This window comes from Myripristis murdjan, chromosome 10 (assembly GCF_902150065.1).
Source record: "Myripristis murdjan chromosome 10, fMyrMur1.1, whole genome shotgun sequence".
Taxonomy (NCBI): Eukaryota; Metazoa; Chordata; class Actinopteri; order Holocentriformes; family Holocentridae; genus Myripristis; species Myripristis murdjan.
The window spans coordinates 20214368-20240234 of record NC_043989.1 but is presented as its reverse complement, the minus strand read 5'-3'; the positions used below and the strand labels follow the sequence as shown (position 1 = coordinate 20240234).

The 25867-nt window shown below is 42.9% G+C and overlaps 2 protein-coding genes across 3 annotated transcripts; both read left to right on the top strand.

Moving 5' to 3' along the window:
- The first annotated feature begins 29 nt into the window (after positions 1-29).
- LOC115366195 (protein FAM53C-like) lies at positions 30-6776 on the top strand. Its single transcript, XM_030061523.1, has 5 exons — positions 30-105; positions 2365-2616; positions 2726-2786; positions 2870-3708; positions 5755-6776. Exons 2-5 carry the CDS (start codon positions 2533-2535, stop codon positions 6004-6006), a joined length of 1236 nt encoding a protein of 411 aa, XP_029917383.1. The 5' UTR covers positions 30-105; positions 2365-2532; the 3' UTR covers positions 6007-6776.
- Positions 6777-7790: 1014 nt separating this feature from the next.
- Positions 7791-25557, top strand: ctbp1l (C-terminal binding protein 1-like). 2 transcript variants are annotated; one of them, XM_030061522.1, is made up of 11 exons: positions 7791-7981; positions 9109-9165; positions 9625-9703; positions 13680-13834; positions 14419-14563; positions 14809-15015; positions 15281-15495; positions 16530-16660; positions 16776-16903; positions 19825-19942; positions 21211-25557. In XM_030061522.1, the coding sequence occupies exons 3-11, from the start codon at positions 9643-9645 to the stop codon at positions 21392-21394; spliced, it is 1344 nt and encodes a 447-aa protein (XP_029917382.1). In that variant the 5' UTR covers positions 7791-7981; positions 9109-9165; positions 9625-9642; the 3' UTR covers positions 21395-25557. The 2 variants fall into 2 exon arrangements, with proteins under 2 accessions (XP_029917382.1, XP_029917381.1); XM_030061521.1 differs by having other exon boundaries at positions 9558-9703.
- The last annotated feature ends 310 nt before the right edge of the window (positions 25558-25867 follow it).

Here is a 25867-nt window from a genome sequence, read left to right as displayed (position 1 = left end):
ACCCCCATATTGGTATCGTCCAAAGGGTATAAATACTCCGCCGAGCTGCTTGCCATCCTGTGAACTGTGTGCAGCTTTCGGTTGCTAAGGAAACCCTGAATGCAGGTAATACATCAGACAGCTGTAGCAGCGACCTCACAAACAAGCAGCGTGAAGCAGCTAACGCAGCAGTGATTTAGACATAATTTATCGGGCCATGCACTTTTATTTACGAACGTCTTGTATTCTTTTACAATTTCATGAACTGTGGTTGCGGCTTGGTAGAATGACAACACATTTAACGGCAGTAAACAGGCCTGACGTTAATGTAAGCAAGCTAAAGCTAGCTGTTATGGCACTTATTAGCCTGTCAGCTAACGTGGGTTTCGTTCCCACGGGCTGCATCGTGCTGCTGAGCTAACTAACTAGCTTACCAGCTAATGTTTCAAAGCAATGTCTGATTCCGACAATGAATCTAGCACAAACCGAAACGCATCCTGGCATTTAAACATGGTCAAAGATGAGTAGTCGTGCCACAGGCAGCTAACATTAGCAGAGACAGACCTTTGTTGGCTAACTTGTAATTAACAATTAGTACTTGTGTGGATTTCATAATGGCAGTCTGAATAGCAGTGTCCTAAACTTCTGTGTGCTAGCTCATTTCCTTGCCATGCAGCGACAGGCGACGAGTGCTGGTCTTCAGTACCCGTCCAATCAGTCTACTTCATTAGCCTGATAGAAGTACAGATCAGCTAGTGACATGAGGATATCCTCACGTTACCTTTCACGATTGTATTGTCTCCGATGCTTATCAAAATTTGACACTCTTTTTTAAATATATTTAAACAAGTTTGAATCTGTGAGAGCTTGCATTCTAGTGAAAGTTTAATATCAGTTACCTGTGCAAAGGCTGTGCTTTTCACTGATGCAGAAGACATTGCACATTGTTTTTTTGTTTGTTTGTTTGTTTGTGTTTTTTTTTTTTTTTTTGGGGGGGGGGGGGGGGGGGGGGGGGGCGTGTAGAAATCTCCCTTCAACTAGCCTTAGTATTTCCAACCCCAGGATGGTGTTTAGCCAAAAGCCATGTGCCAGTTATGAGGCTCGGACACAGGCATGAGGTGGAGCTAGCACTGTAGCACTTTATATGCCAAAGAGGAAGGCACTGAAGTCCACATCTGCTTGTCAACAGCATATACTGAGGAGGAGAGATTTCTTCAGTTCTTAAAGTTAGGATCTTCAGGATTCCCCAGGCTTTGTCATTGTTTGTTATCTTATTTGTCAGTAAGATGCCAATAGAGCTGTGTAATTTGAAGCAATGGAGCACATTCATACAGATCTTTCAGTTTTAGTTTCAAGAGGGTACGTGCAGATGTGTGTGTGTGTGTGTCTGTGTGCAAGGCAGTACAAAGGTTGAAACGGGTCACCCTGTTATATGTGGGCCAGTGCAGGTTAATCTCAAAGGGTGTGTCTTGATTCAATAACTTTTTTTTAAAGCCACCTCTGTGCTATTTGCATACAAAGAAATGGCTGAGCAATGTGTATCAGTGACACAGACACCTTAGTCTTATCTTTTGGTTCTCAGCTCTTTGGACACTTTTTGTCCCGGTTTGTTTTTTTGTCCTGGCAGTTTAAGCCCTTGAGACCCTGGTCACTTTCTTTTACTCTTTTGTTCCCCTTGCGCAGCGACTATGGCAAGCTTCCAGCCCCTATCCCCTTCATTTTTCACACACTTCCCCTATCCTCCCCCTCTTCCTTTTCTCCCTCCCCCTTCCATTCTCCTCACAGCCCTCTTCAAGGACTAGGCTCTTATCACTTGTTTTTAATTGGACCCATTTGGCATTGATTGCTGTGGTATTCCCCCATAGGTTTTCACTAAGGTTATACTTCTTTGTGATTTCTTTTAGACTGGCCTGTGTATTGTGTATGCTGTCCAGATAAGAAATGGTTATGTTCATCCACTAAGTGTGCACGATGGAATGTGAAGTGTTTCTTTGTTCTGGGACTGCTAGCCACCATGTGTGCACTCTGCCTTTGTGAAAGTGAACTTCTGTGACTCTTTCATGTGTGCATGAGGCAGCCCATAGATCCCTGCTTAGGTTTTATATATTAATGTGTGGTCAGACTAGTCATCAGAACAATCCTATTTAGGTATGCTCTGCTGCTGTTTTTTTTTTTTCACACTAAGCTATAATAGTAGCATGTTTCAGAGAAGTCTGCATCAGTACCTTTTTCATCTTATTGGCATATGGCTTGATAGATGTATTAAAGCCAATCTATGAAATCTGTAGTTCATTTAATTGTTTTCCGTCTGACAAAATTCAGTCTACCATTGTCAGAAGGCTATTTTGTATTGATATCCATTTTATTATCTCTGCCCCTCTCTAGGCAATGGGAAAATGACGGTGGCATAGTGCAAGAGTTGGTCAGTCTGGCCGGTTGAGGTGCAGAGGGGACGCCACAAACCACGCCAGAATTCTGACATACAAAACTCCTACTACCCTTAGTTCCTCTTCCCCTTATCTTCATGTCTATCCTTGGGTCATAGCTACAACCATGGTGACTCTTATCACAGAGCAGCTCCGTAAGCAGAGTTTGGAGGAACCTTATCACAAGGCTTTCTCATTCAATGTGAATGTGGTGAGTTGGTTACAAAACTCAATGCTCTTATGTTTTTAAATGGCTGTCTTGTCCTGTGGGTGTTCCTTAAGGAGTCTAATTTTGTACCTGCCTCATGCTGCTGTTTCAGTCATTGCCTGCTGTTGGTTCCAGTCCCACAGTCTCATGGAGTGCGTATGGATCAACACCAGGTAAGTTCATTTAATTGGGCCTTGCATCTTTGCAACCAACTGATTAGGGTATCAATCACATGTTTATCTCTTGGCATTCCTAGACAGAAGTTTGGCTACATACCCATCATCCAAGGCCCACCCTTTGGATGCTTCCCCTGGCCTGGACCCCCTATGGCCTCCTGCCCCAGCAGTAGAACCCCTCCATAGGCCTGAAGTTCCCAGCGCATCTGTCATCGATGTGGCCCTCCAGAGCTCCCCTCCGCCACCACCTCCTCCAAAACGCCACTGCCGCTCCCTTTCTGTTCCAGAGGACCTGTCTCGTTGTCGCTCCACCTGGCGTCCCAGCGCCTCCAAGGTTTGGACTCCTGTCAAACGCGGCTGCCAAAGTGGTGGAGCAGCAGGGTCTGGAGCCAGTTCTCTGCCACTTTGTGGCCCTAGTTCCTCTCTCACTTCCTCTTCACTGCACTCCTCTTCCAGCCCTACTTTTTTTAGCTTGGCACTGTCCTCTGACTCCCCGCTACCATGGAGCTTCCCATGGGACCCCTGTGATACACTGAGGGGAGCATGTTCTACCTTCTTTCCCGCCCCCTCTTCCTGCTCCTCTTCCCCAGCCCCGCTGGCCTCTCACTCACTGCTGCAGCGCCGCTTCTCCCTCTCCCCTGTGCATATTCAAGAGGCCTCTGTACTGCTCCTACCTCCCCAGCCTTCTCCTTCGTTTGCTTTGAGCCATGGCTGTTCTGCCATGGAGCCCCCTGCCCCTTCCCCATCTCCCACCTCGGCCTGCAGCACACCATCCTCCTCCAGGCGCGTCCTGCGCCCAGTCCTGCCTCGATGCCACTCTCAGCCCTGTGACTTGCGCAAGCCTCGTTTAAAGAGACGCCATGACCCAGACATTCTGCCTTGCCCCAGGCCAGTCCTAGACTTCAGCAAGATGACTCAGGTAAGCATAAGGTCATGGTGGGTACAGTCTGTCATCTAGAGTCCAGCCAATGCAGGATTTTTGAGGCCAATATCAAAGAGTAAAATAATGGTTTATTGGCCAATAAATATGAAAACCCCACATTTTTTGCAACAATTCCTTAAATGTGGTTATCAAACACCTGTGACAAATGTAATGAAGATGGGAAATGTTACAGTTTAATGATAAACTTTATTTTTATTTTGCTTTTGGAAAAGCATTCCTTACACATTTTCTCACATAATATTAAACCTGCTAATATTAGGCTCACATAATATCAGCTTAGGACTTTTCAAGCCTTGCTTTTCCAGACATTTCCTTTTATGGCATAACTATTTACGTTTGAACCTGGGAAGCTTTCCACTCATAGTTTAAAGAGTTGTAGGAGAAAGAAAAATAACTGAATAAAAGGGAAAAATGAAACATGTATATAAATGCACAGATATATACCTACATGCATTACATATGCACACCTGTACATAGATACATAAATATACATACAACATTCATATGTCCGTACAAACATACTGTCAGATCAATTAAAATCTGAGCTTATCGATGTAATGCATTCAGTCCCCTTGGTCCATATCAGGAGGAATTTTTCAGCCATTCCATAATATATATCATGTACTGTTTCTATCCATTCATCAATGATTGCTGGGTCTGGTTTTAGCCATGTCCTTGTGACAGCCTTTTTTTCTTGCCGCCAAAAGCATTTGAGCCAGTTTCTTGTCATTTTTGCTCCATCTTTCAAATGGGATATCACCCATGTGGATAGTAACACATCTAATATGCTTATGTATTTCTTGCCAATAAGGAATAAGAACCTGGCAATTGCAGAAGATATGGAAGTGACTGGCGTGATTTATCCCACAAAGTTTCCAGCAACTACCACCATCTCCAAAATGCCGTTTTTTACAAGGGAGTAATAAAAAAAAAAATTTTTCCAACAGAATTCTTGCCATGTAGTTGAATTCCACTGCACTTCACATATTCTCCGCTAACTCTTGCCCGAAATTTTAAAAACTTGAAACTTTAGTGTCTAAAATAACGATGTCACTGAAACATCACCAAGAGTAAGTATAAATCATCACAAATAAAAATGCACAAATAGAACTAGCGATCTAATCAAAGTTGAATGAAGAAAATCTAATTAATTTCTAAATTACCACAAGCAACTTTCAGCTTTATGTTCTGTAAAGAAGAAAAGTGTTCCAATCATTGTCTTTTAGAACAATACCATGCATACTCTCAACCTTTCATGCAGCATGGTTTGACACCCCTGGTCTACAGGACTGTCTAACAAGGACATCAGCAGCTCTGGCTGATTTTTCTTTATGACCCACTGTTTTTGTTTTTTTTGTTTTTTTTTCTCCTTCTGAGCCCTTGGAGAGCAACAGGATGTCTCTAGCAGCACCCCACCCCCAACCCCCTTCAACCCCCACACCACCAGCTCTCCTGCTTCTCTTCTCACAGACTGGTGTTTATGTTGGGATCATTAGTGAGAAGTGGGCCTCTGGTTCCCTGACCCCTCCACCCCCTCCCACCAGAGAGGCAGAACTGTTTTTACATTCCTGTCTCACTCAGACAGGAGTGCATTTGGGTTTGGGTTCTGTGGTGCAGTGTTGGCACAGGCAGTTTCACCCCCATTGTGTGTGTGTTTGGGTTGACCCTTGTGTTTCTGTGCTGGGCCACTGCTGACAGCCAAAAGCACTGACTCTCACCCAATGTTCTTAAACCACCTATATTTAACTAATGAAACCAGGCACTGATGTCCGTGCTGACCTCCTGGTGTTGGATGTGATGTCATCACACTCTCTTTTTTCAGACAGTCAGCATGTGGTCACTAAAATAAATGGAGATGGTCCAGTTTGCACTGTGAACAATGCCTGTATAAACCTTCACATGTGTTTAGTATCAGACTGGAGCCTCTTTGGTGATTCATTTTCTCATATGTATTTTTTGTTGATGGAAGTAACTAGTCATAAGTGTCACATGATGTGCATGTTGCTTCTCTCTCCTGTGTAGATTGGTAACGGCGAGTCCTTGGGCTGTGGTGCAGGTGGTGGCTGCATAGTTCTGGAGCCCTCCCAGGGAGACCGGCGCTCTGCCTTCTCCCCTGCCGAGTTCCTGGGACGGACCAGCATCGGGCCACTAAGTGAAAGTGAGGAGGAGGAAGAGGATGATAAAAGAAAAGGGACTCTAATGGATGGAGGACAAAAGATTGTTTTTGAGAGAGACTGCACAGAACTTGATTTGAACCTCATAGAGGAGAACTGACCTCTCCTTGGTGCTCCCTGTGTGATCGACTGCATTCATCACCATGTTAACCACACATGTAGGCTATGTGCACTCTTCTGGCAGAGCCCTTGGGAACCTGCTGCCCTCCTAAGGCACACGTTGGGACTCTTCATAATCAAAGAACCAAGAAATAAAATGCTGATATTAAACGACAGTATTAACATGATTGTAACACTTGAGCAAGCTCATTTCTTCAACATTTCACAAGAATGTCATGGTGCCTGCCCGTTCAGTACTCCATAGAAAAATGTGCACACCAGTAAATGAGTTTACATGCACACAGTATTCTGGCTAATGGTTCATATACTTACCTAAGTCTTAATCAGCATAAGCAGTTTGTGTCTTGATATCATAATTGCAAATTACACAGTGTAATGGAATAAGAATATTCTGAATATTATGGAAATTATTTGCACACACAGCAAAGGCCAGCAGTGGGATGAGACAAACATGCCTCAATTTCCCATCTAATTTTGGTGTACCCTTGCATATATATTTGGATTTTGCAACCTTTATTTGACCTTATGTGAGGTGTTTAAGATGGATCTCGTGTTCACATCTGTAATTCAAAATAGGAATTTGAGTATCCTAAACAATATGAACACCACATTCCTTGTTTTTTTTTTTGTTTTTTTTTTATGCATTCTCAAATGGCATGGCTGTTCCTGAAAACTCCCTCCATGTTACAGACACTGTAGACACACTTATACTTTTATGGCTGTCCTCCCATGAATTTCGACCTGATGGGGGGGGGGGGGGGGGGGGGGGGGGGGGGGGGGGGGGAAACACTGTCATGAAATGGAAACTGTGCTTTTAGTGATTTTTCTTTTTTTCTCAAAAAGAATTACACCTCTTTTGTTTACATTTATGGGCATGGAAGATTTTTTTTTAATTTTGTTTTTGAACTTAAACAAATGTCTTGTCGACACCAGATACATAATACTGTAAATTGATTATGCCTTAAGCTTGAAGTACAAAGAGTTCTTGCTGTTATAGTGTTCAGTTTTACAATCAGACATTATTCTTCGAACTTCCATTTGTGCAGATTCAGATATTTATGAACGGGTGGCACATGCACTATAACTGTCAGTTAAATAACTGATTTGATGCTGCAGTTGGATCCCATAGGCCACAATGTAATAATGTACTGTACAGTGGTTACACATGTTGAGCCGATTTTGTGTGAGTGTATGTGTGATAAAGCCAATAGCGATGCAGAGGATCTGGTGGCCTTTCAGAGATGATTTTTAATGTGTTTTCAGATGGAGATATTCCTCTTGCACAATTTGTGTACTATTAAAGTTTAATAGGGAACGATTTTTCCTCAAAAGTGTCATGTCTTCCATTCAAAGATGGTTTTGTCTTTCTTTTAATACTTAATAGATTATAAAAGGTGAACCCATGGGCCAAATATGTTTTAGCAATATTAGCTATTGTGACACCTAGTGGTTAATTTCAGTATATTTCCGATGTCTCATAAAAAATGTATTGAGTTTATGGACTTCATTAATATTACAATGTAATGCGTACTTGTTGTAGTTTAAAAAACAATTAATTGCATACGGACCTTTTAATTTTCCACGTTAATACAGAACAAATTACATGGACTGATGTTTGCAAATATATAATTACACTAGTACATAATCAGCAAAGGGGAAAACTAGAGAAGTAAGAGCAGTTTTCGATAGACAGCAGGAGGTGGTAGGGAAACTGGCGAGGGACAGCAACTTAACTTCCGCAGCTTCACAAGTCAGCAGCATCCTTGGCGGAGTCGCCATTCCGCCGTGGAAGGTGAGGGCGCTCCTTCCAGTCCACCGATGCTTCTTCACAGACGGCCTGACCCCCCCATCGACAAGCCACTTCCTCTTTTTTCTGATTTCATGGCGATCGGGAGAGAGGGAACACCACCGACGCACGCACACTGTCTCAGCACTCCTGAAAGAGTTTAATCGGGGTAAATAATCCACAATTTTTTCCACTATTCAGTCACTGGGGTGAGGAAATGTCACCCCGTGAATTTAGTTATGTGGGCGATCCACGTTTGCCGGTAGAATTAAGCTAATCCGGTAGCTTCTGTGTCAAACATTCACATTGTAGCGCCACTCGCTGATAATAAATCGGACGAAATGGGCTCCCCCTCCGCTTGCATCTTTCCCACACACGCAGCGGCACGCTAGTTAACGGCGTCGGCTAGCTAACGTTAGCGGTGATGCAAACGTCTCCATACTTGGACCGATGTGATCAAAATGTACACTTTTCCTTGTCAGTTTAATAATCACGAGTTGATTTCTTGTATTTTGGCCGAGGTTCCAGAAGAATATCTTGTGCTCATTTTGGCCCCTTACGTTGCAAACCGCAGCAGTGTTTGTGTTTGGGTTAGCCGTCGTTGCTAGCTACCGAGCTAAAGCTAGCTCGGCTTGCAATGCAGAAGTTAAACTAGTCAGAAGTTATATATTATGCACAATAGTTTTATGAGCCGGCCGGCGCTAAACATAGTTTTGCAAAACACGTGGCATGTTTTCATGAAATAAAAATGTAAACCGATAGCTACTGCAAGCGCCTCTGGGTTTATTGATAGTTAAAGAACGGGCTATCGTTAGCATTAGCGACTTTCCTAGCTAGTTAACGGTAACTAGCTTTCGATGCTAGCTAGCCCCTTCACAAAACTAACTGAAGTTAGAGTTTAAAAAATAACTCCGAAAACCATGCAGATATCGAAGGTGATTAAATTATCTGTGTTGGGAAGTGTTAACTCGTTTTACACTGTAACATGATGTACCGGTTAGAAACTAGCCAGGCATTGTTGGCTAACGGTCGCAGGGAACGAGTTTGTAGTTGTGTTTTAGTTTAATTAACTTTGAGTAACCGGTTCATAGTCCTAGCTAACGTTATAACTGATGCCCCCAAATGAAACACACATTGATATAGAATACTCGACATTTTACATATATTTTACAGTGTGTGTTGAAACTTTGAAATCCTGATTGAATGGAGCTTTTGTATGCCAGCAAGCCCCCGGTGTCCATATGCATGATACTGTATTAAATTGTAAAGTCAGTAAGCTTTTTTTCTTGTTTACAGTGTAAACTGAATTGCCAGACTGGTTGGCACAAAGGCACAAACGGAATTGCTCTGCTGGTGAGTCTAATGACTACTAATACATAGAGAAATAATGGAAGCCCATATATTTGAGTGCAGTTAGAAAAAGCATGGTGGATTTTTCCATGCAGAATTGTCAGTTATTTGCTGTTGAGTGATTTTTTTTTTTTTTCTTCAGAAGATATTTTTCATTACTAGTTATGCAAGGGTTTACACTTTCATGCCTTGTTTCCTAGACCATTTTCCACATTTAAGATTCAGTTATTCAAATTTTATGCACACAGCACTCATACTGTTGCACAGTATATTCCAGTAAGTATTTGCCTTTCTCTTGTCGACCCCATTTTTTCTCCATAACAATAAATCATTTGGTCAGTTACCCGAGAATGGAATTTGTATCTTTGCTCATTGTAATACATATGTGTTTGCAGGTGTAATTGAGTGGGTGATATCAAAGGGGCTTCTTAGCACTTGGACATCTTTTCTCCTGTGTCCCAGGTTCAGACTGCTTAGTCTATGGCTCTGATGGACAAACACAAACAAGTCAAGCGGCAGAGACTGGACCGCATCTGTGAGGGTGAGATTTGACGACTCCTTACACGCCAAAGTGAAAGACTTATGCACTGAGCAGATGCATGTAAAAGTTATATTATTTATATGTAAATAAGTCATTTTAATGGTAATAGTTGAATTTGAACTGTATTTATATCTTTTTATACAGATGCCACCATACCCATACAGCCTAAGGTGTTAGAGTTCCTAAGAATAAGTGTACGATTGGTTTTACTTTTATTTTTTTCCAAAGAAGATGTGGGGGAAAAAAAAAAAAAAAAAAAAAAAAAAAAAAATATATATATATATATATATATATAATATATATATATATATATGTATATATATATATATATATATATATATATTGCATTTCACTTCAAAAGCCTCTTCATCCTTAGCTGTAGCCTGCAGCCTTAAGACAACCCAGTAGACCAGATTCTGCCTATGTCTCCTGGACAAAAAATATTGTTCTCTAAGTGTAGTGTGCTCTTTACAACGAAAAAAAGTTGAATGCCCCATGTTTTGTTTGTACAGTTGCACTGATTATAATTAGTTGTGCTGATTATTGATTGGTTTAATTGTGTTATTACTGAGTGTTATTACTGACCTAATAGGAGTGCTGCGTTTTTACGGTAGCTTATTGCTTTTGTCTCAGGATTCTGAAATATTTGTTTTAAAATATCTGTCAGTAGTGTTTTGTCTGTAAGTGGGATTGTGAAGCGACTGGTCAAAATGCTGACTGTTACTGTATTTCCTTCCTGTGTGAGACTAGAGGGTTTTGCTATTGCTAAAAAAAATACTAGTGAGCAAGGGATGTAAGATTTTTTATTATTTTACATGATGATAGATTTGAAACTGAAGATAACAGAAGATAGTTTCATTTATGTAGACCACCAAGATTGTAAGGTTCTCTCATGGATGGTATGGAAAGGATTTCTGACTCGTGTTGAAAATCCTGGACTTTGAGCTTGATGTGCTAGAGCGGAGGGCAAAACAGACGATGGAGATCATAATGGTGAGCTAAAATGGAGGGAACAGTATGGGAGAGTCTCTGGAGACGGGCGAGAGGGATAGGACGAGGTGAAGGGTCGTGGCCGCAGCTACAGGGAAACAGGCCAGCTGTCTCTTTAAAAAACGACAACAGCCAAACCGCCTTCAGCCACAGCCTGGCTATGCTAATGAGGTTAGTGCTGGTTGGCTGGCCCTCAATGGAGCTGCCTGTGATTGGAGGCTGGCCGTGGGGGAGGGGCTGGGTGTGGATGACAGCTGGGATCCAGCCAGCCAAGAACAGTCTGACAGAGAGAGGGAGAAAAAAAGAACGATAGAGGGGAGAGCAAGGCGAGAGTGAGAGAGAGAGAGAGGAAGACAGGCTGACAGACTTCATAATGCAAGGTTAGGCCCAGTGCTCATGTTTTTTTTTTTTTGTTTTGTCTTTTTAAAAATGATGTGTTAAAGCGATGCTGTGTACTATGGGGGGAGATGCAAGGTTTGGGTGTGGTGCAGCCATGTATATGCTGTTTCCTTTTTCTGCATTGCCCGCGTTAGTTTTATCGTAGCCGTTGAAAAGCAATTGAATAACCGTGTGTGTGTGTGTGTGTCTAGCTGTGTCTGGGTGGAGTACTCCGCTTGCTGCATTATCATCATGCCCTGCCCCTCCCCCCTCACCTCTCCCTCTCTGCTCTCTCTCACTCCTCCGACTGCAGCCAGAGGGGGAGAGGAGAGAGAAAGGAGGAGGGAGCAAGCGAAAGAAAGAGCAAAGGGAGAGGGAGGGAGAATGAATGAATCACTGAATGAATTGTATTGTGTGCGCAGCCATGCTTGCTCTTCATGGGCCTCGAGTATTCCAGTGTCCTTTACTCAAATTACCCTGTGTGTGTGTCCTCGTGTAGGCTTGCTCATATATTTCCCGAGCATTTTTTTGTTTGTCCAGAAAGGGGTCTTTGTTGGATATTGTGCGATGAATCCCTTTGGATTTTCTACATAGTGAAAATTATTACAGCAAGGCTTCATGGTTTCCGTGGGTTGCAGGAGGCTTGTTAGCGCTTGTGAGCCTTCTGCAGCTGGATTGTGAATCACACTGGTAAATGGAGTGTGATAGATTGTGCGATGGTAGCAAGCTGTAAGATTTCATGTGAGTGTTTTTTGCTTCCCTATGTGTGTTGCACGTGTGCATTGGGAAATACTTCAACATCAGAGGAAGTGGTCACAAATATTTGTTTTCCACCCTCTGCTACCAGCCCCTGGCCATCCTCAGCAGTCTCACCATTACCTTCTGCCTTCTGTCCAAGTAAATGTTCCAGCTAGGCACTTTCCCCCACCCTGGGACACACACCTGTCATGCAGGGGGACAGGAGAGGGAGTGAGTTAGTCAAAACCAAGAGCAGGAAATGAGGTGTAAAAGGGATTTGCTTATATTGCCAACACTTGTCTTGGATTTACTGTTAATGTCCCATAGCACAACATTATTATGTGGCAAGAGATGTTCCACTTTTATGCAATATTTATGTATTTGTAAACTGGGCTGAGTGGTATCATTACTGTACTGATAGTGTGATATGAGACTAGATATTGTCTGGGATTTTATATAACATAATATTATGCTATGGCAGAGGATTTGTCTTTTCCTGCCTGTAAAGGGATGCAATTTTCTGAAATTACTAGACTGTTCTAGCTGTTTTGTCATTTGCCTCTACCTGCTTTGTCATCATATCCAGTGATCAAAAAGCTCTTGTGTGCAAATATTTTATGAAAGCACCACCACTCATCCCTCCAGTATCATCACAATATCAATATTGAGTTATTCCGTCAAAGATAATGTGATATTTAATTTTGTCCATATCAACCAGCCCTTTTAAAGCAGGACCGTGTTTGCTGTTACATATCTGTGTGTGTGTGTGTGTGTGTGTGTGTGTGTGTGTGTGTGTGTGTGTGTGTGTGTGTGTGTGTGTGTGTGTGTGTGTGTGTGTGTGTGTGTGTGTGTGTGTGTGTGTGTGTGTGTGTGTATGTCTTGGGAAAGGGGAGAACCAGTGAACAGTGAGGGGTGCACTCTTCCAGACGGGAGAATTTAGGTCATGACTCAGACCCCCTCATGAACCCCTACCACCACCTCCCCCACCACCCGGCAGTTTTCTGCACCCCTCCCCCCAGTCTGTCACACTCCAGCACCTCTCATACCCCAGCCCCCTCCTTGCTGCATGTGCTCATCTCATACAGTAGGCAGGTCAGTTTCTTGGACATACCGCTCAACAGCAAGCAGGATCACTCTTTCTGATCGACCAAGTGCAAGGCATCTCTTACGAGGAGCCTTTGAGCGTATGAGCAGTTGGCAGATCAATAAAAGGCCAGACTGGGTGCTCATCGGTTCCATGCATTCCTGGATGGTAACTGAGTCGATGAGTGCCAGCGAACACTGGATATGCCAGGAGCCTGGAAGCCCCCATGCCCTGTTGCAGATTCAGTTACACATTACTTATGTAACAGTAGAACACACACACACCTGTAGGTACAAACACACACACACGCGCTTACATCATTCTGATAGTTCCCTCAGAATGCTGGTTGAGATGAGAGCTTTGACTAAAGAGAGGCATTGAGAGTTTGAGTTATAATTGTCCAAGGAGTGCAGTCGCAGGGCCTGTTAACTTTAGTTGTGTGTGTAGGGAGGGGGGTGTGTGTGAGGGTGAGACATGATGACTTGCCTGGCGTTGAGACAAACAGGGACAGCAGACGGTTGAGTCACTAACCTCTAGCCTAATCTTGTTGGTTCAAAAATACAAGTGACTGGTGGCAGTGTATGGTGTTGTCAACAAGTTCTGTCCCACTGCAGTGTTTGAAAGGAATAAGAGTGATGATGTCATGGAAGCTAGCATGATAGTTGTGTTTCAAATGACTCTTATTTAGATTTAAGAATCAGATTTTGTATCCTATATTCAAACGGTCAGTCAGTTCCTCTCATGCAATGACAACCATGTTTTTTATTTTCCTTCTCCTTGACCCAGGTATTCGCCCCCCCATCCTGAACGGGCCGATGCACCCGCGGCCCCTCGTGGCCCTGCTGGACGGGCGTGACTGCACTGTGGAGATGCCCATCCTCAAAGACGTGGCAACAGTGGCCTTCTGTGATGCCCAGTCCACACAAGAGATTCATGAAAAGGTAGAGAAGACACTCACATCAGTGACAGTCTAACAGTTCAACTCTCACTTCACTGTGATGCATTATCACAGGTTTACATGTGAATTACAGCTGACAGTTTGCTACATTCTTGATTCTCTATGCAGAGCTTGTGTTTCCAAAAATCAGTGGAATCTCCACACAGTGGACAAGGCCCAAACCATTAGCACGTTCTTTATTGTAGAATCGTCTCCACCTCAGTGCCTGGCTCCCTCTTCTGTAATAGTTAGTTTAAAACAGATATCTTGAGTCGTAGAAATTAGAGCTTGAATTGGGCCTGATGTTTTGAAACTTGACTCAATTATGGCTGAGAGAAATGTGTCCACACCAGCCTTGAAACTGCCAAACAAAATGTTGAACCTGAAAAATGTTAAATCTAAAACCTGAGGTTAAAAATCTGATCCAACTTGGCTTGGACGTTTTTTTCTGTCCTGTCTGAACCTGATCTGATGGGACAAGCTCTACTTTTAAATGTCCTTTACCCTTGTTGAACTGTAATATTTAAACGTTAAGTCGAGTGTATTTTAATGTGATGGACACTAAAGTGTTTAAATGCTTGTTTTTAGGTTCTGAATGAGGCAGTAGGTGCCCTGCTCTACCACACCATTACTCTGTCCAGAGATGACCTGGACAAGTTCAAAGGCCTGCGTGTCATAGTCAGGATCGGCTCCGGCTTCGACAACGTTGACATCAAAGCAGCTGCTGAGCTGGGTGAGAGGACAGGTTCTTAAAATCTCATTAGCGAGACACACATACATGCTGTACCACTTTAATCTGCTCAACAATTGAACATATACAGTGCATAGAGTGACATCTATACATAAATAGTGCTTTTTTAATCACAGCACACATCCTTACATCTGAGTGTTTTGTCTTCGGAGCAGTCTGGAAATTAAATCTGCTGTCTTGTCACTGAGGCTCGTCTTTCTTCCTCCCTCGTCTGCTGTTTCATCCAGGCATTGCAGTCTGTAATGTGCCGGCGTCCTCAGTTGAGGAGACAGCTGACACTTCGCTGTGTCTGATCCTGAACCTGTACAGGCGGGTTACCTGGATGCACCAGGCCCTCCGGGAGGGAACCCGTGCTTCCAGTGTGGAGCAGATCAGGGAGGTAGCTGGCGGTGCTGCCCGCATCCGGGGGGAAACATTGGGCATCATCGGCTTGGGTGAGTGGACGGCATGAATGTGGCCAGGTTTTGCATAAGTGTCTTTGCTTTATGGTCACATTTGTTGCATTGAATTGTAATGGAATAAAGTTAAATTTTTGCCTGGCAGTCTAAGTCAAAGCTGGAAGATGATAGCTCTGACAAGGAATATGCTGGAGAGCATGCATGGTTTTATGCTTCAGTGAAAAATGTACAGTTGAGGTTGATGTGAGTTAGCTCCAGCTGCAGTACCGCTGTGACTCTTAAGCCTCCTTGCCCCCTCCAGGTCGTGTTGGCCAGGCAGTGGCTCTACGGGCCAAGGCTTTTGGTTTTGGTGTGATCTTCTATGACCCTTACCTGCCGGACGGTGTAGAGCGTTCACTGGGCCTGCAGCGCATGGCAACCCTGCAGGACCTGCTCATCCACTCTGACTGTGTCTCCCTGCACTGCAGCCTCAATGAGCACAACCACCACCTCATTAACGATTTCACCATAAAACAGGTGAGTGGAAAGTTGACGTACACTGGCCCACCACAACTGATCCACAGATAATCCGTCCACCACCTCAGTATTCACATATGATGATAGAAGAGAATTATTAGAGAATGAAGTATTGTATGATGTGTCCAACGGTGTTCACACAGTGTTCAAACATTGTTCAATTGTTGAGCCTCAACCGCTGTACCTATCTGGCAAAACTGGTGCCTAGGATCAGCTAATACAATCGGCTTTATTGTCAGACAGACCTGCTGGTCCCAGTCTGAGTTGATCCACCGTAAAATTGTCTGGTTCTGTTCTCAGGCCGTTCAGTGGGTGAACCCCTACTATGAAGTGCTCAAAATGAAGACTCAAAGCTGCATAGGTCTGACTGGTTATTCATGGGATTAATCTGAGTTCATTGGGATTAGATATTTTATGGGCAAACATACAGGGAAGCAGTCTTATCTGTGCTATCTTAATAATTGTTTATTAGTATCTGCTGAATTGTAATTTTGGAACCGTTAAATGTTGTCTAAATGCAGCTCTACTGTAATTAATACATGTGTGTCTCCACATAAACAGGAGACAATTGCACTTTTCAGTGTTTTTAGGGGTGGGTGAAGCACAAAGTAGCCTAAATCAATAGAGCAAAGTGGCACTGCAAAAATGAATGATACCTCAGGTCTCCTTTCTTCAGGTCGCATCAGTATAAGTTACTTGTGGCAGGTGGGTAGGTCACCCCATCCAACTGAGCATGCACTCCGATTCAAAGAGATGTGAAACAGGGAAACAAAATGAAAAAGACATCCCATTCAGGCTGTAATCAGATTTACATATATCAAGAAATCTATATATTCTCATCTCCAGACAGTAGTCAGCAATGTGACATATCATAGATTCTTAATGGTACCTGAGATGACATTCAGTTTTGGAGTGCTGATAGAAGAAATACAACACTGATAGACAAAATACTACAATTCACACAGTGTCATACTCTGTCTGGCCTGATCTGCCACCCATAATTTAATGTTGCTGCTGTTATCTCTGTAATGTAGATGCGTCAAGGGGCCTTTCTGGTGAACACATCAAGAGGGGGTCTGGTGGATGAGAAAGCATTGGCTCAGGCCCTGAAGGAGGGCCGGATACGAGGGGCTGCCCTGGACGTCCATGAGACAGAGCCTTTCAGGTAAATTGCACAGCAGAGTCACGTCACACCCATGTACGCCTGCACACATCTCACATCTGCATGGTACACATCCTCACTTAGTCCTTTTGTTCACAGCCATGCTTCCTCTCTGTAGTTTTTCAACAGGCCCTCTGAAGGATGCCCCCAACTTGATCTGTACCCCGCACACATCTTGGTACAGTGAGCAGGCATCTGTCGAGGCTCGTGAGGAGGCGGCCAGGGAGGTGCGCCGCGCCATCACCGGTGAGGCAAAGCCACACACACCTAGAGATGTGAATTTACAGGAAACCAGCTTAAGCCTGTTGTTTCACCATCTGTGAAATTAAATGATTAGTCTAAATAAAGAAAGGCATTGCATCAAAACAGCCACAACTGACAGGTTTCTCTTTCCTTATCAGTAGACACCGTGTAGCCTCTGTGCTTTCACTTCATGTCTAGATTGAGCAGTGTGGCTTGTAGATGTCACTATTACTGTTTCACTATTTGTCAGTGACAGGTACATGTATTTTCCAGCCTCAAATTCCAGAGTGACATTATGGTGATGAGATCAAACACAATGTAAAATTTTCAAATATAGTCATCATACAAGATGAGCAATCCTGTTTAGTGTCAACCTCTGATACAAGATAATACAACACAAGCCTAGCTGTTAGAAACTAGAGTTGTTCGCATCTGTAACACTCACACACACACACCACACACACACACACACACACACACACACACACACACATACCAGGTATTTCCCCAGAACAGAGGTGATGAACCTATACACATTTGCAGCTCTACATTTTGATATTAAAGTACACTGAAGGCAGGATGACTGGTAATGGTTTAGTAACCCTAACCTTCCTCCTAATCAGCACTTCTCTAGTACCTCCTCAGCCCCCTCACTCACTTTCTTTGTTACTGTCAGTTTTTGATTTCTCACTGCTGGCATTTAATGACTGCCAGGATATAAACTGCAATGTGGAAAGTTGATTGTCAGTGGGTTAGTGACATTAATTCACACAATGAAGCTTACAACACTGCAAAACATTTACCAGCTGTTTTCCAGTGACTGTTGGTGGGCTAATGTCCTTGACAGTCTGCCACAGATAATTAACGTTAGATGTGTTATAAACACCACTGCTGTTGGTCTGGGGAAGGAGAGTGATAGGTTGGATCCCTAAGCTAATAGACAGCAAAGATTAATTATTCCTGAAGCCAGCGAACAGTAGGGGTAGAAATGAGAGTAACCAGTTGTGTTAAATTCAGATAACAGTGAATAAGCTGCACCTGCAGGCCAAAAGACAGCGGCCATGTAGATGTAACTTTAGAATAGCTTGGTGGGACGCTGTGGGATCTCAAAGTTCAGCTCTTTTAGTCCCAGCCAAGAAAAACTGGCCAACCAAATCATAGTGAGTGTCAGCTGTGAGTAAGAAGGTGGGATAGTCCAAATATTTTAATTTTACAAATATACAGGATTTGATTTTACAGTCTCCTGTACTATAATCCACTATGAATATCTATACAGAAGTCAATTTAGATGTTAAAAGAATGATGGAGACAGTAGTAGATGTCAGGCAACGCTGTCACAAATCTACAGGACCATCAGGTGGCACCGTTGTCTAACCACTCTCTGTGCACCCTCTTCCAGGGTTCAGTGTATGTGTAGTGTAGTGTATTTAGAGGGTTATTAGGTTGGCACTTACCATCACAGATGAAAACAATCAGCCTTAGCGTCTGCCAGGCCTCTGTAATATTGGTGCAGTTACTTCTTTCATAAAAAAATTGTTTGACTTTATAAGTGGAGATACTCCCTAACTTGAATTTGTTTTCAACCTTTTCGGTCCAAGTAGTGGATGTACCAGTCACATATCAAGGGCTCGACAAAACGATTATTTTTTAAAATGATTAATCTGGCGATTATTTTTTCGATTAATTGATTAATCTAACAATTTTTTTTTTTTGATTGTCGATTATTTTCCCATTATTTGATTAATATAGCAATTTACACATGCTGTATTATGTATATCAATGAAAAAAAATTGAGGCTCCTGGATTCCTCCTTTTCAGGTGTTGTTTATAGCCGTCATGCTGGAATGATAGGCCATCTCCATTTTCAATTTCCACGGAAGTGATTCCGTGGAAATTGAAATATTCCCATACTTTAGACAAACGAGTACACGATTTCTTTGATTGTTGAAGCTCTGAGGAGTCACGGGAGTCACTCGCACTCGCGCTGCTGCTGCTACACACATCAGTTTTAGAGACTAGTTTTGGATGTCTTCACTGTTGATTTATGCTGATAAATTTCATTGCAGCCATATATATTAAATAATTATAATAATGCTTTATTTACGGTTTTAGAAGTATTCTCCTTGGGAAAGAACCTGCAGAAACCAGATGGTGTTAATTATGGTTGATGATATGCAATTATTGGTAAAATCAAACATTCAACAGAACCAACATGGCTGTAGGCATCATATCTTTAGTGATACAGTAGATAATTGCACTGGTCTTTTTATCATTTCGATTTCTTTTCGTATGGGGTTATGGCTGGAAAAAGCAGACACAATTGTTGGTTGTTGAACTTGGGAAGTTTGACTGGTCGTAGCAGTAGAGCCGGGCTGTTGGCTGAGGCTAGCATGATAGTCTAAAGTCATACTTTCAGAGTGTTCTGTGGTTGGTACCTTTTGACATGGTGGAAGAACGTTGGTGGTGTTTCCTGTTCTGCTGGGGACTGGTCGCCGACATCATTTGCACCTAATGCTGGTCTGTGCTTGGTCAGACGTCAGGTAGCCAAGGCATTTCCAAATAATCAAAGAGGTTTGCCCTCTCTTTCGTACAATTTCTTCATCTTTGGCAACAGTTCCCCCAGACTCAGTTTCGTTCCCACAGCTGCTCTTTTTTTGCTGAGTAACATTACGCTGCTCCATACAATTGGTCAACCCAAGTTGTTATGAATACCAGAAACATGGTTCAACCACTCATACCACATGTTGGTTTCTCTTCTGTACAACTGGCTCTTTGTGTAGTGAGTGGAACAGACTCAAACATAACTGTATTGAAATTTTATCTGTTAAGTATGTTATCGTTATCATGGTAGATTTCATTGTGAAAATTAGCAAGATTGTTTTATCGCCCAGCCCTATGGTGACGCTTTGTCTTTCCTGCTCTAGGGCGCATCCCTGACAGTCTGAAGAACTGTGTGAATAAAGAGTACCTGATGGCAGCCTCTCAGTGGCCCAGCATGGAGGCAGCCACTGTTCACCCAGAACTCAATGGAGCTGCTTACAGGTGAGAGATGGGGCTGGACTGGTTCGTGAGGGTTGGAGTTTTATTTTCTTTCTACAGAATACAAAAAAGACTGAGTTGTACATCTCTAACTCCCTCCTAAACCAAGTTATAAATCTAATCTATCTCTATTGAGAAGCGTCCCTCAAACAATACCAGTTCTAATCATTAATGCTGCATTAGACATCCCTGTTCTTTCATCTTAGTGTTCACCGCCAAACATAAAATCAAAAGCTACCTTTTCCAACTTAGTTATTTCCATAGCTTCAGTGATCAGTTCTTTCTGAGGAGGTGAAGGTAAAGAGATCCAGTTATTCACAGCAACCTTCATTTTGACCATACATAATGATGGAAATATATTTTTACACTTTGAAGATATTCCTGCTGAAGCTAGGCAAACCTCCCAGTATACATGATTTTGCTGTGAGTGGAATAGTTATTTTAGTGTGTGACATGGCCTGCTTAGTTATGGGTCATGTTGCATTTTTCTACATGTCTTTCCAAGCAATCTTGTCTGTGTTTTGTAGAGGTTTCAGGTCCATTTCATTGCACAAATCTTAAATAAGCTATTGGTGCTGTCATTCAGTCTGGTGTAAAATATCTTAATGATATTTTTGTTGTGCAAGCTATAATTAAATAATGAGTTTGAATTTTTTTTTTTTTTTTATCATTCTTCAGTTTATCCATGGGAGTGTTGTTTTTAAGAGACTGCTGTAGAGTAATGTAATTTAAGTATTCACCATTTGAAGTTCCATATTGTGTGGTCAATTCATTAAAAATTGTAAAGCAGTTATTTGAAAGTACGGTTGATTTATTTAGGTTAAAATATTAAATGATCAGTCAGTTGGACTTTGCATCATTTACTGTGGGAGTGTTTTAAAAAAAAAAATAAAGAATTCATGTAATATTACTTGCTGTTACTAATTCACTGACCAGCCAAATGATAAGTAATAAGGGAAGAAATTAGGCAACTGTAGTCCACCCTTTTTTTGTTTGAACTAGTCAGTCTTAGCTTTTTTGCCACACCACATAAAAGTAGAGATTGTTTTATGCAGCTTTTCATACCAAATGTTTTTATTATAACATGCAGCATCCTCAGTGTGTAGTTGACAGTATGGAAAGATCTGACCATTGTTCAATATTTTACTTATTTTTGTAGTTGATGGTTAAACATAGGTGTAGATGCAGTAGATGTAACCAGCAGAGTGCAGTTAACCATGAAGTCTGCAACTTGGCAGCCACGTCATACATTTCCTCTGTCTTTCTTCCAGATTTCCTGGTCTGATCAGCGTCGCAGCAGCAGGGGGCCTCCAAAGTGCTGGCGCAGGGGTTGAGGGCCTGGTGTCAGGCTCCCTGGCACACGGCATTGCCCCTGTCTCCCACCCCCCTCATGCCCCCTCCCCGGGGCAGCCCACCAAGGCCGAGGCTGACAGAGACATCCCCTCCGACCAATAGCCCCCGCCGCCGCCAACACATTCCGTCACCCCTGGAAACCAGCCCACACCCCTTCCCACACACCACCTCCGTGCATCATACACAGTCCTACCCCTCCTGTACATTGACATTGGCAGCAACCGTTTGACCTGATGTGGATCGATACAGTCCAGTCTCTCAGATCACACAACCAGCCCAGGAGTGACATATCCACAGCACCCTGACACCCCCCCCTCCCCCAGTCCATGCCCCCAGTACTGCCACACACCCCAGAACACATCAGTCCCTCCAGTTTTCCTCATGCTCAGCCACCCTCTCCCACCCTATTAGCCCCCATACCCTTCAGTCCATCTCCTCTTCAGCCCCACCCACCCCCACCCCACAATGTCAGCAATAACTCTCTTCTCAAGGATTCAATAATTGGATTGGTTTCTATCCTTAGTTGGCTATTTTTGTTTTGATGAAAAGCTGATCTGTTATTCTTCTAGGTGTTTTTTTTTTGTTTGTTTTTGTTTGTTTGTAAAAATAGCATTTCTGATGTGAGGCTTTGCACTAAGCCTCCTCCTGCCGTCCTGCTTTGACTCTGAATAGTAGAGGCACAGAGGCAGGAAGGTTGAAGCCCCCCTATGTACATTAATGGCTGATGTTACTGCTTTCTTCTTCTTTGCTTCTTCTTTGCTCCCCCCTCACCTCCACTTTTCTCAAGGTGGGGGAAAAATGTGTACTAAAGTTAACAAGACAGAATCACAGACATCCCCGTGCTCTCCCTTGACTTTGGTCTGCTTGCCCCAGCATAGAGATCCATAATGCTGTCAGTGTGGAGCTCCCTCAGCCCATCAAAGCATGTTGCATCTCCTCAGCTCGTTCTTCTTCACCATAGTGAGTCTTGTCTCTCCCCACCCGGAGGTGACGGCTGCTTTGGTGTTTCGTTTTGATGGAGTGATACGTGAGATCCTCCCTCCGCTCCCCTTTGCTCTGACCTTCTAGTCATGGGCCAGCCATCTATGATGTGTTATTTACATGTGCTGTGGCCCACAGGGGGTTGTTTTGTCATTAACATGTCCTTAAAGAATCTCTTAGAAAGGTGTCATATCAGAGAGGATCTAGGTTTGGTGTGTGGGTGTGGGGGTGGGTGGGGGTGTGTGTGTGTGTGTGTGGGTGGGTGTGCGTGCGAGAGAAAGGTGTCTTACACAGAGCACCCACACATGGAACCAAACTCAGCAGCTTTTCTATGTGGAAAAACATGGTGCACACTAGGGGCCTTGCCACCAGAGGGCACTGTCTTAAATGCTTAGAGCTGAGAGAGCTGCAGCAATGTTCAACAAGCAATACCCTGTTCAGACAATGGATCATTTCACTGAAACCGATAACATGGATTTAAGGTTAATAGACGGTGATGAAGAACATAATTTTTGCCTCCCTGACATGATCACACACACTGCCGACTTTCAAAATAAAAGAAAAAGAAAAAAAAGAGGATGGGTGACCAGGGATCGACTACCGCCTTATAGTTTTAGATCTCAGTTTTTTTTGTTTTTTGTTTTTTTTTTATTCACTCCACCCCGCCGCCCTTATCCCACTGTCATAGCCGACCCTCCACATCTGCTCAGTGAACCAGTATGCATCCACCAATCCCTTTAAGCGTGAGGTGTTTAGATTCCCTGTGTGAGCAAGGGGACAGTGTTCTTGCATGCTGGCTTTGTTAATGACAGTGGTGCTTGTGTGTGTGTGTGCGTGTGTTAGCGAGAGAGAGATTGCGTGAGTGTGTGCATGTGTGTATGTTCCCTCACCCTGTTGTTATAACAAGCTGTTGTCTTTCCAAAGGAATAGTCCCTAGGAGTAACTCTTAACGCCGTTGCCCTGGTGTCAAGGGAACACCTTTCTAGTACCTCAGTAACAGATATTGAATGTACCGTGCATACCCTTTTCTTTTTTGTACAGATTTTCTAGATACTTCTTTGCTATACTTTACCAGAAGGGTTGTGAAATTGTAGCATCGATGATACAACAACAACAACAAAAAAAAGCCCCATAAACTGATTTGACGAGATCTTTGTAGATTTGCTGTAGGTCACTTGAAATACTCAGGCTACAAAACCAGTGTGTGTATCTCTGCCTTTACCTGTTTTTTTTTTTTCCTCATTGTGGAGAAATGAGCACAACGCTTTCCCCTCGATAAGGAATTTTGACGCCAGACTCGAGTTTATCTTTACATATTTCAACCTCCATCTTAGTGGCTTATGAAAACGAGGAAAAACGAAAGGCGGTCGTCGTGGTCTGCTAGTTTTCTTTACTAGAACTGTAGCGGTAGATGCTGTTTCATTTCATTGTTGTTGTTTTTTTTTTTATATATCTCCCCCCGATGTCATGCTGCTTTATCTATAGTGCATGTGAGGTAATTTTTAGGGAAAATGCTATTGGCTTAAAGAATTTGTGTCATCTTGTTCTCCCTCTGCGCCCCAGCCTCTTCCTCCCCCCCTACAGTGTTTAAACCCAAGTTGCCATTTTATTGTGGTCAGTTTCCAGTGATGTACAGTCCCCCCCTCCCCCTCCTCCTCGAGTCTATGAACGACACGGAGCGTGTCTGTGTCCAGAGATGTTAGGCTCCTCTGTCATGTGATGAGTATATATTTTTAAAATAACCCCCATAGTTTGGATTATGAGCTTAATAGGAAATCTTAAATTTGCTGTTGATGACTATGATATATATATTTTTTTTTTCTCAGTTCAGCGGTGCACTGTTATAAAAATCCATTCTGTTTTATTGTAGATTTTCATTTTTATGGATTTGCTCTCTCTGTGTTCTACATGTTGTACTGAAACATTTCAGAGAAAATAAGAGTTCCTTCTCCCTGTGAAACGTGAACTTTTTGTTTGTTTGTTTTTTGATTATTATTATTAATATTATTTTTTATCTCCCTCTTTCAGTCTTAGCCTAGCTGCCCTATCCAGCCGCTATCCTCTGGGCCTTATCTCTCCCTGTAAAAGTAGCTGTTATAGAAAGTCGCCATGGAACCACTCACTGCCTTAATACAGTTGACCACAGCAGGTGAGGTCAGGAGACGCGCACAGTCAAATGGAGCGTCAGGATCAAGTCCCCCCCACACACCCCCGCCCGCCCCCTGCAAAGCACCTCACACCCCACCAGGCCTATCTATGGAAGGGAATCAGGAGCAGCTCCTTTCGTTCCCTTTTCAGCGACTAGTCACGTTTAGCATCATCGTGTAGACAGTTGACTTTTTTTTATTATTATTTTTAGTTCAAAAACACACAAATCCAGTGTAAATTCTTACTGTGCAGGAAGGAGTTTTTGTGTTTTTAATAGTTCAAGTCAGCCCAGCAGTGTGTGTGCGTGTGTGTGTGTGTGTGTATGTGTTTGTTTGTGTGTGTGTGTGTGTATGTATGTGTGCATGTAGGATAAAAGATAAGCACAGTGCTGGGTTATAAGCTCACAAAGCCACAGCTGATATTTCACTCTGGGGTGTGAGAATGCCCTCCTACCCCTCCCCACCACACATACACACACACACCCCACTTCAGGGCTCTGAAAACTCCTTTGACGGTGCAGCCAGAGTCCCAGTGGGGATGGATTGGGGGGTGGGGGTGGGGCACAGGGGACACTGGTGTGGTCTGTCAAAAAGCGGAAAATTATGGTCAGAATTGGTCACTTTTTCTCTCTCAGGGTTCAAATGCACACATATCCTCCGGCAGTCGCCCTCTATCTCTATCCCTCGTCCGGTTTTCCACCCCCCGAATGTAGAAACGGCCTCCTGCGTTTTAGACCCGCTCTCCCCTCGTTCCCTTTGTGCACAGGTCTGAACTTTTGTTTTTTGGTTCGTTTTTGTTTCTTTTCTTTTCTTTTGGCACTGACATCTAACCATCTAACAAGGAATGAATGAATGAATGTCTGAAGGTGACTGTATGTAATGTTAAAATTGGGAAATGTATTTTTACAACATGTGAACATGTTTTTTTTCCACTCACTCTCATTGTGAATTAATTGATTTTTGTTTTTCTTTCACCAGACTGCAAAAACCACAAAAAAAGAAAAAAAAATCTCCTGTAACTAGGCTCTTAAGCTTTATTTTTGTTTTGTTTACTTTTTTATTAGAAACAATCATGTTTGTGATGGTAACTTCCGATGGTAAACTCCACACCGTATTTTAATAAAATCTTAAAAAATATCTGTGTTTTCTCCTTTTTGTCCTGATAAGAGTGTGACCTTTTTCAGTCAGTTGTCTCACTTTGCTGGATCATGAAATCCTGATGTGAATTCAGCTCAAATCGCACAAAATCTTAACATTGCTTTTGTTCATCTCTTCTTCTTGAAGTTCATATTGTCATGAAAAGTCAGTAAAGGTGAAAATACACCTTAAAAACCCCTGGGAAAATTCTGTAAAACCAGTTGACCAATTAAGAAAAATAACAGGGTGCAGCCGTTATAGCCTTTCACATTTCTGTACACGAGTGTGTCCCTGCATGAGGTTGTCTCAG

Coding starts and splice junctions, on each gene's coding strand:
- LOC115366195 (XM_030061523.1), top strand. CDS start 2,533: ATGGTGACTCTTATCACAGAGCAGCTCCGTAAGCAGAGTTTGGAGGAA. Junction 2,617..2,725: donor TCTCATTCAATGTGAATGTG/GTGAGTTGGTTA, acceptor CTGCTGTTTCAG/TCATTGCCTGCTGTTGGTTC. Junction 2,787..2,869: donor TGCGTATGGATCAACACCAG/GTAAGTTCATTT, acceptor TGGCATTCCTAG/ACAGAAGTTTGGCTACATAC.
- ctbp1l (XM_030061522.1), top strand. CDS start 9,643: ATGGCTCTGATGGACAAACACAAACAAGTCAAGCGGCAGAGACTGGAC. Junction 16,904..19,824: donor GGTGCGCCGCGCCATCACCG/GTGAGGCAAAGC, acceptor TTCCTGCTCTAG/GGCGCATCCCTGACAGTCTG. Junction 19,943..21,210: donor CTCAATGGAGCTGCTTACAG/GTGAGAGATGGG, acceptor TCTTTCTTCCAG/ATTTCCTGGTCTGATCAGCG.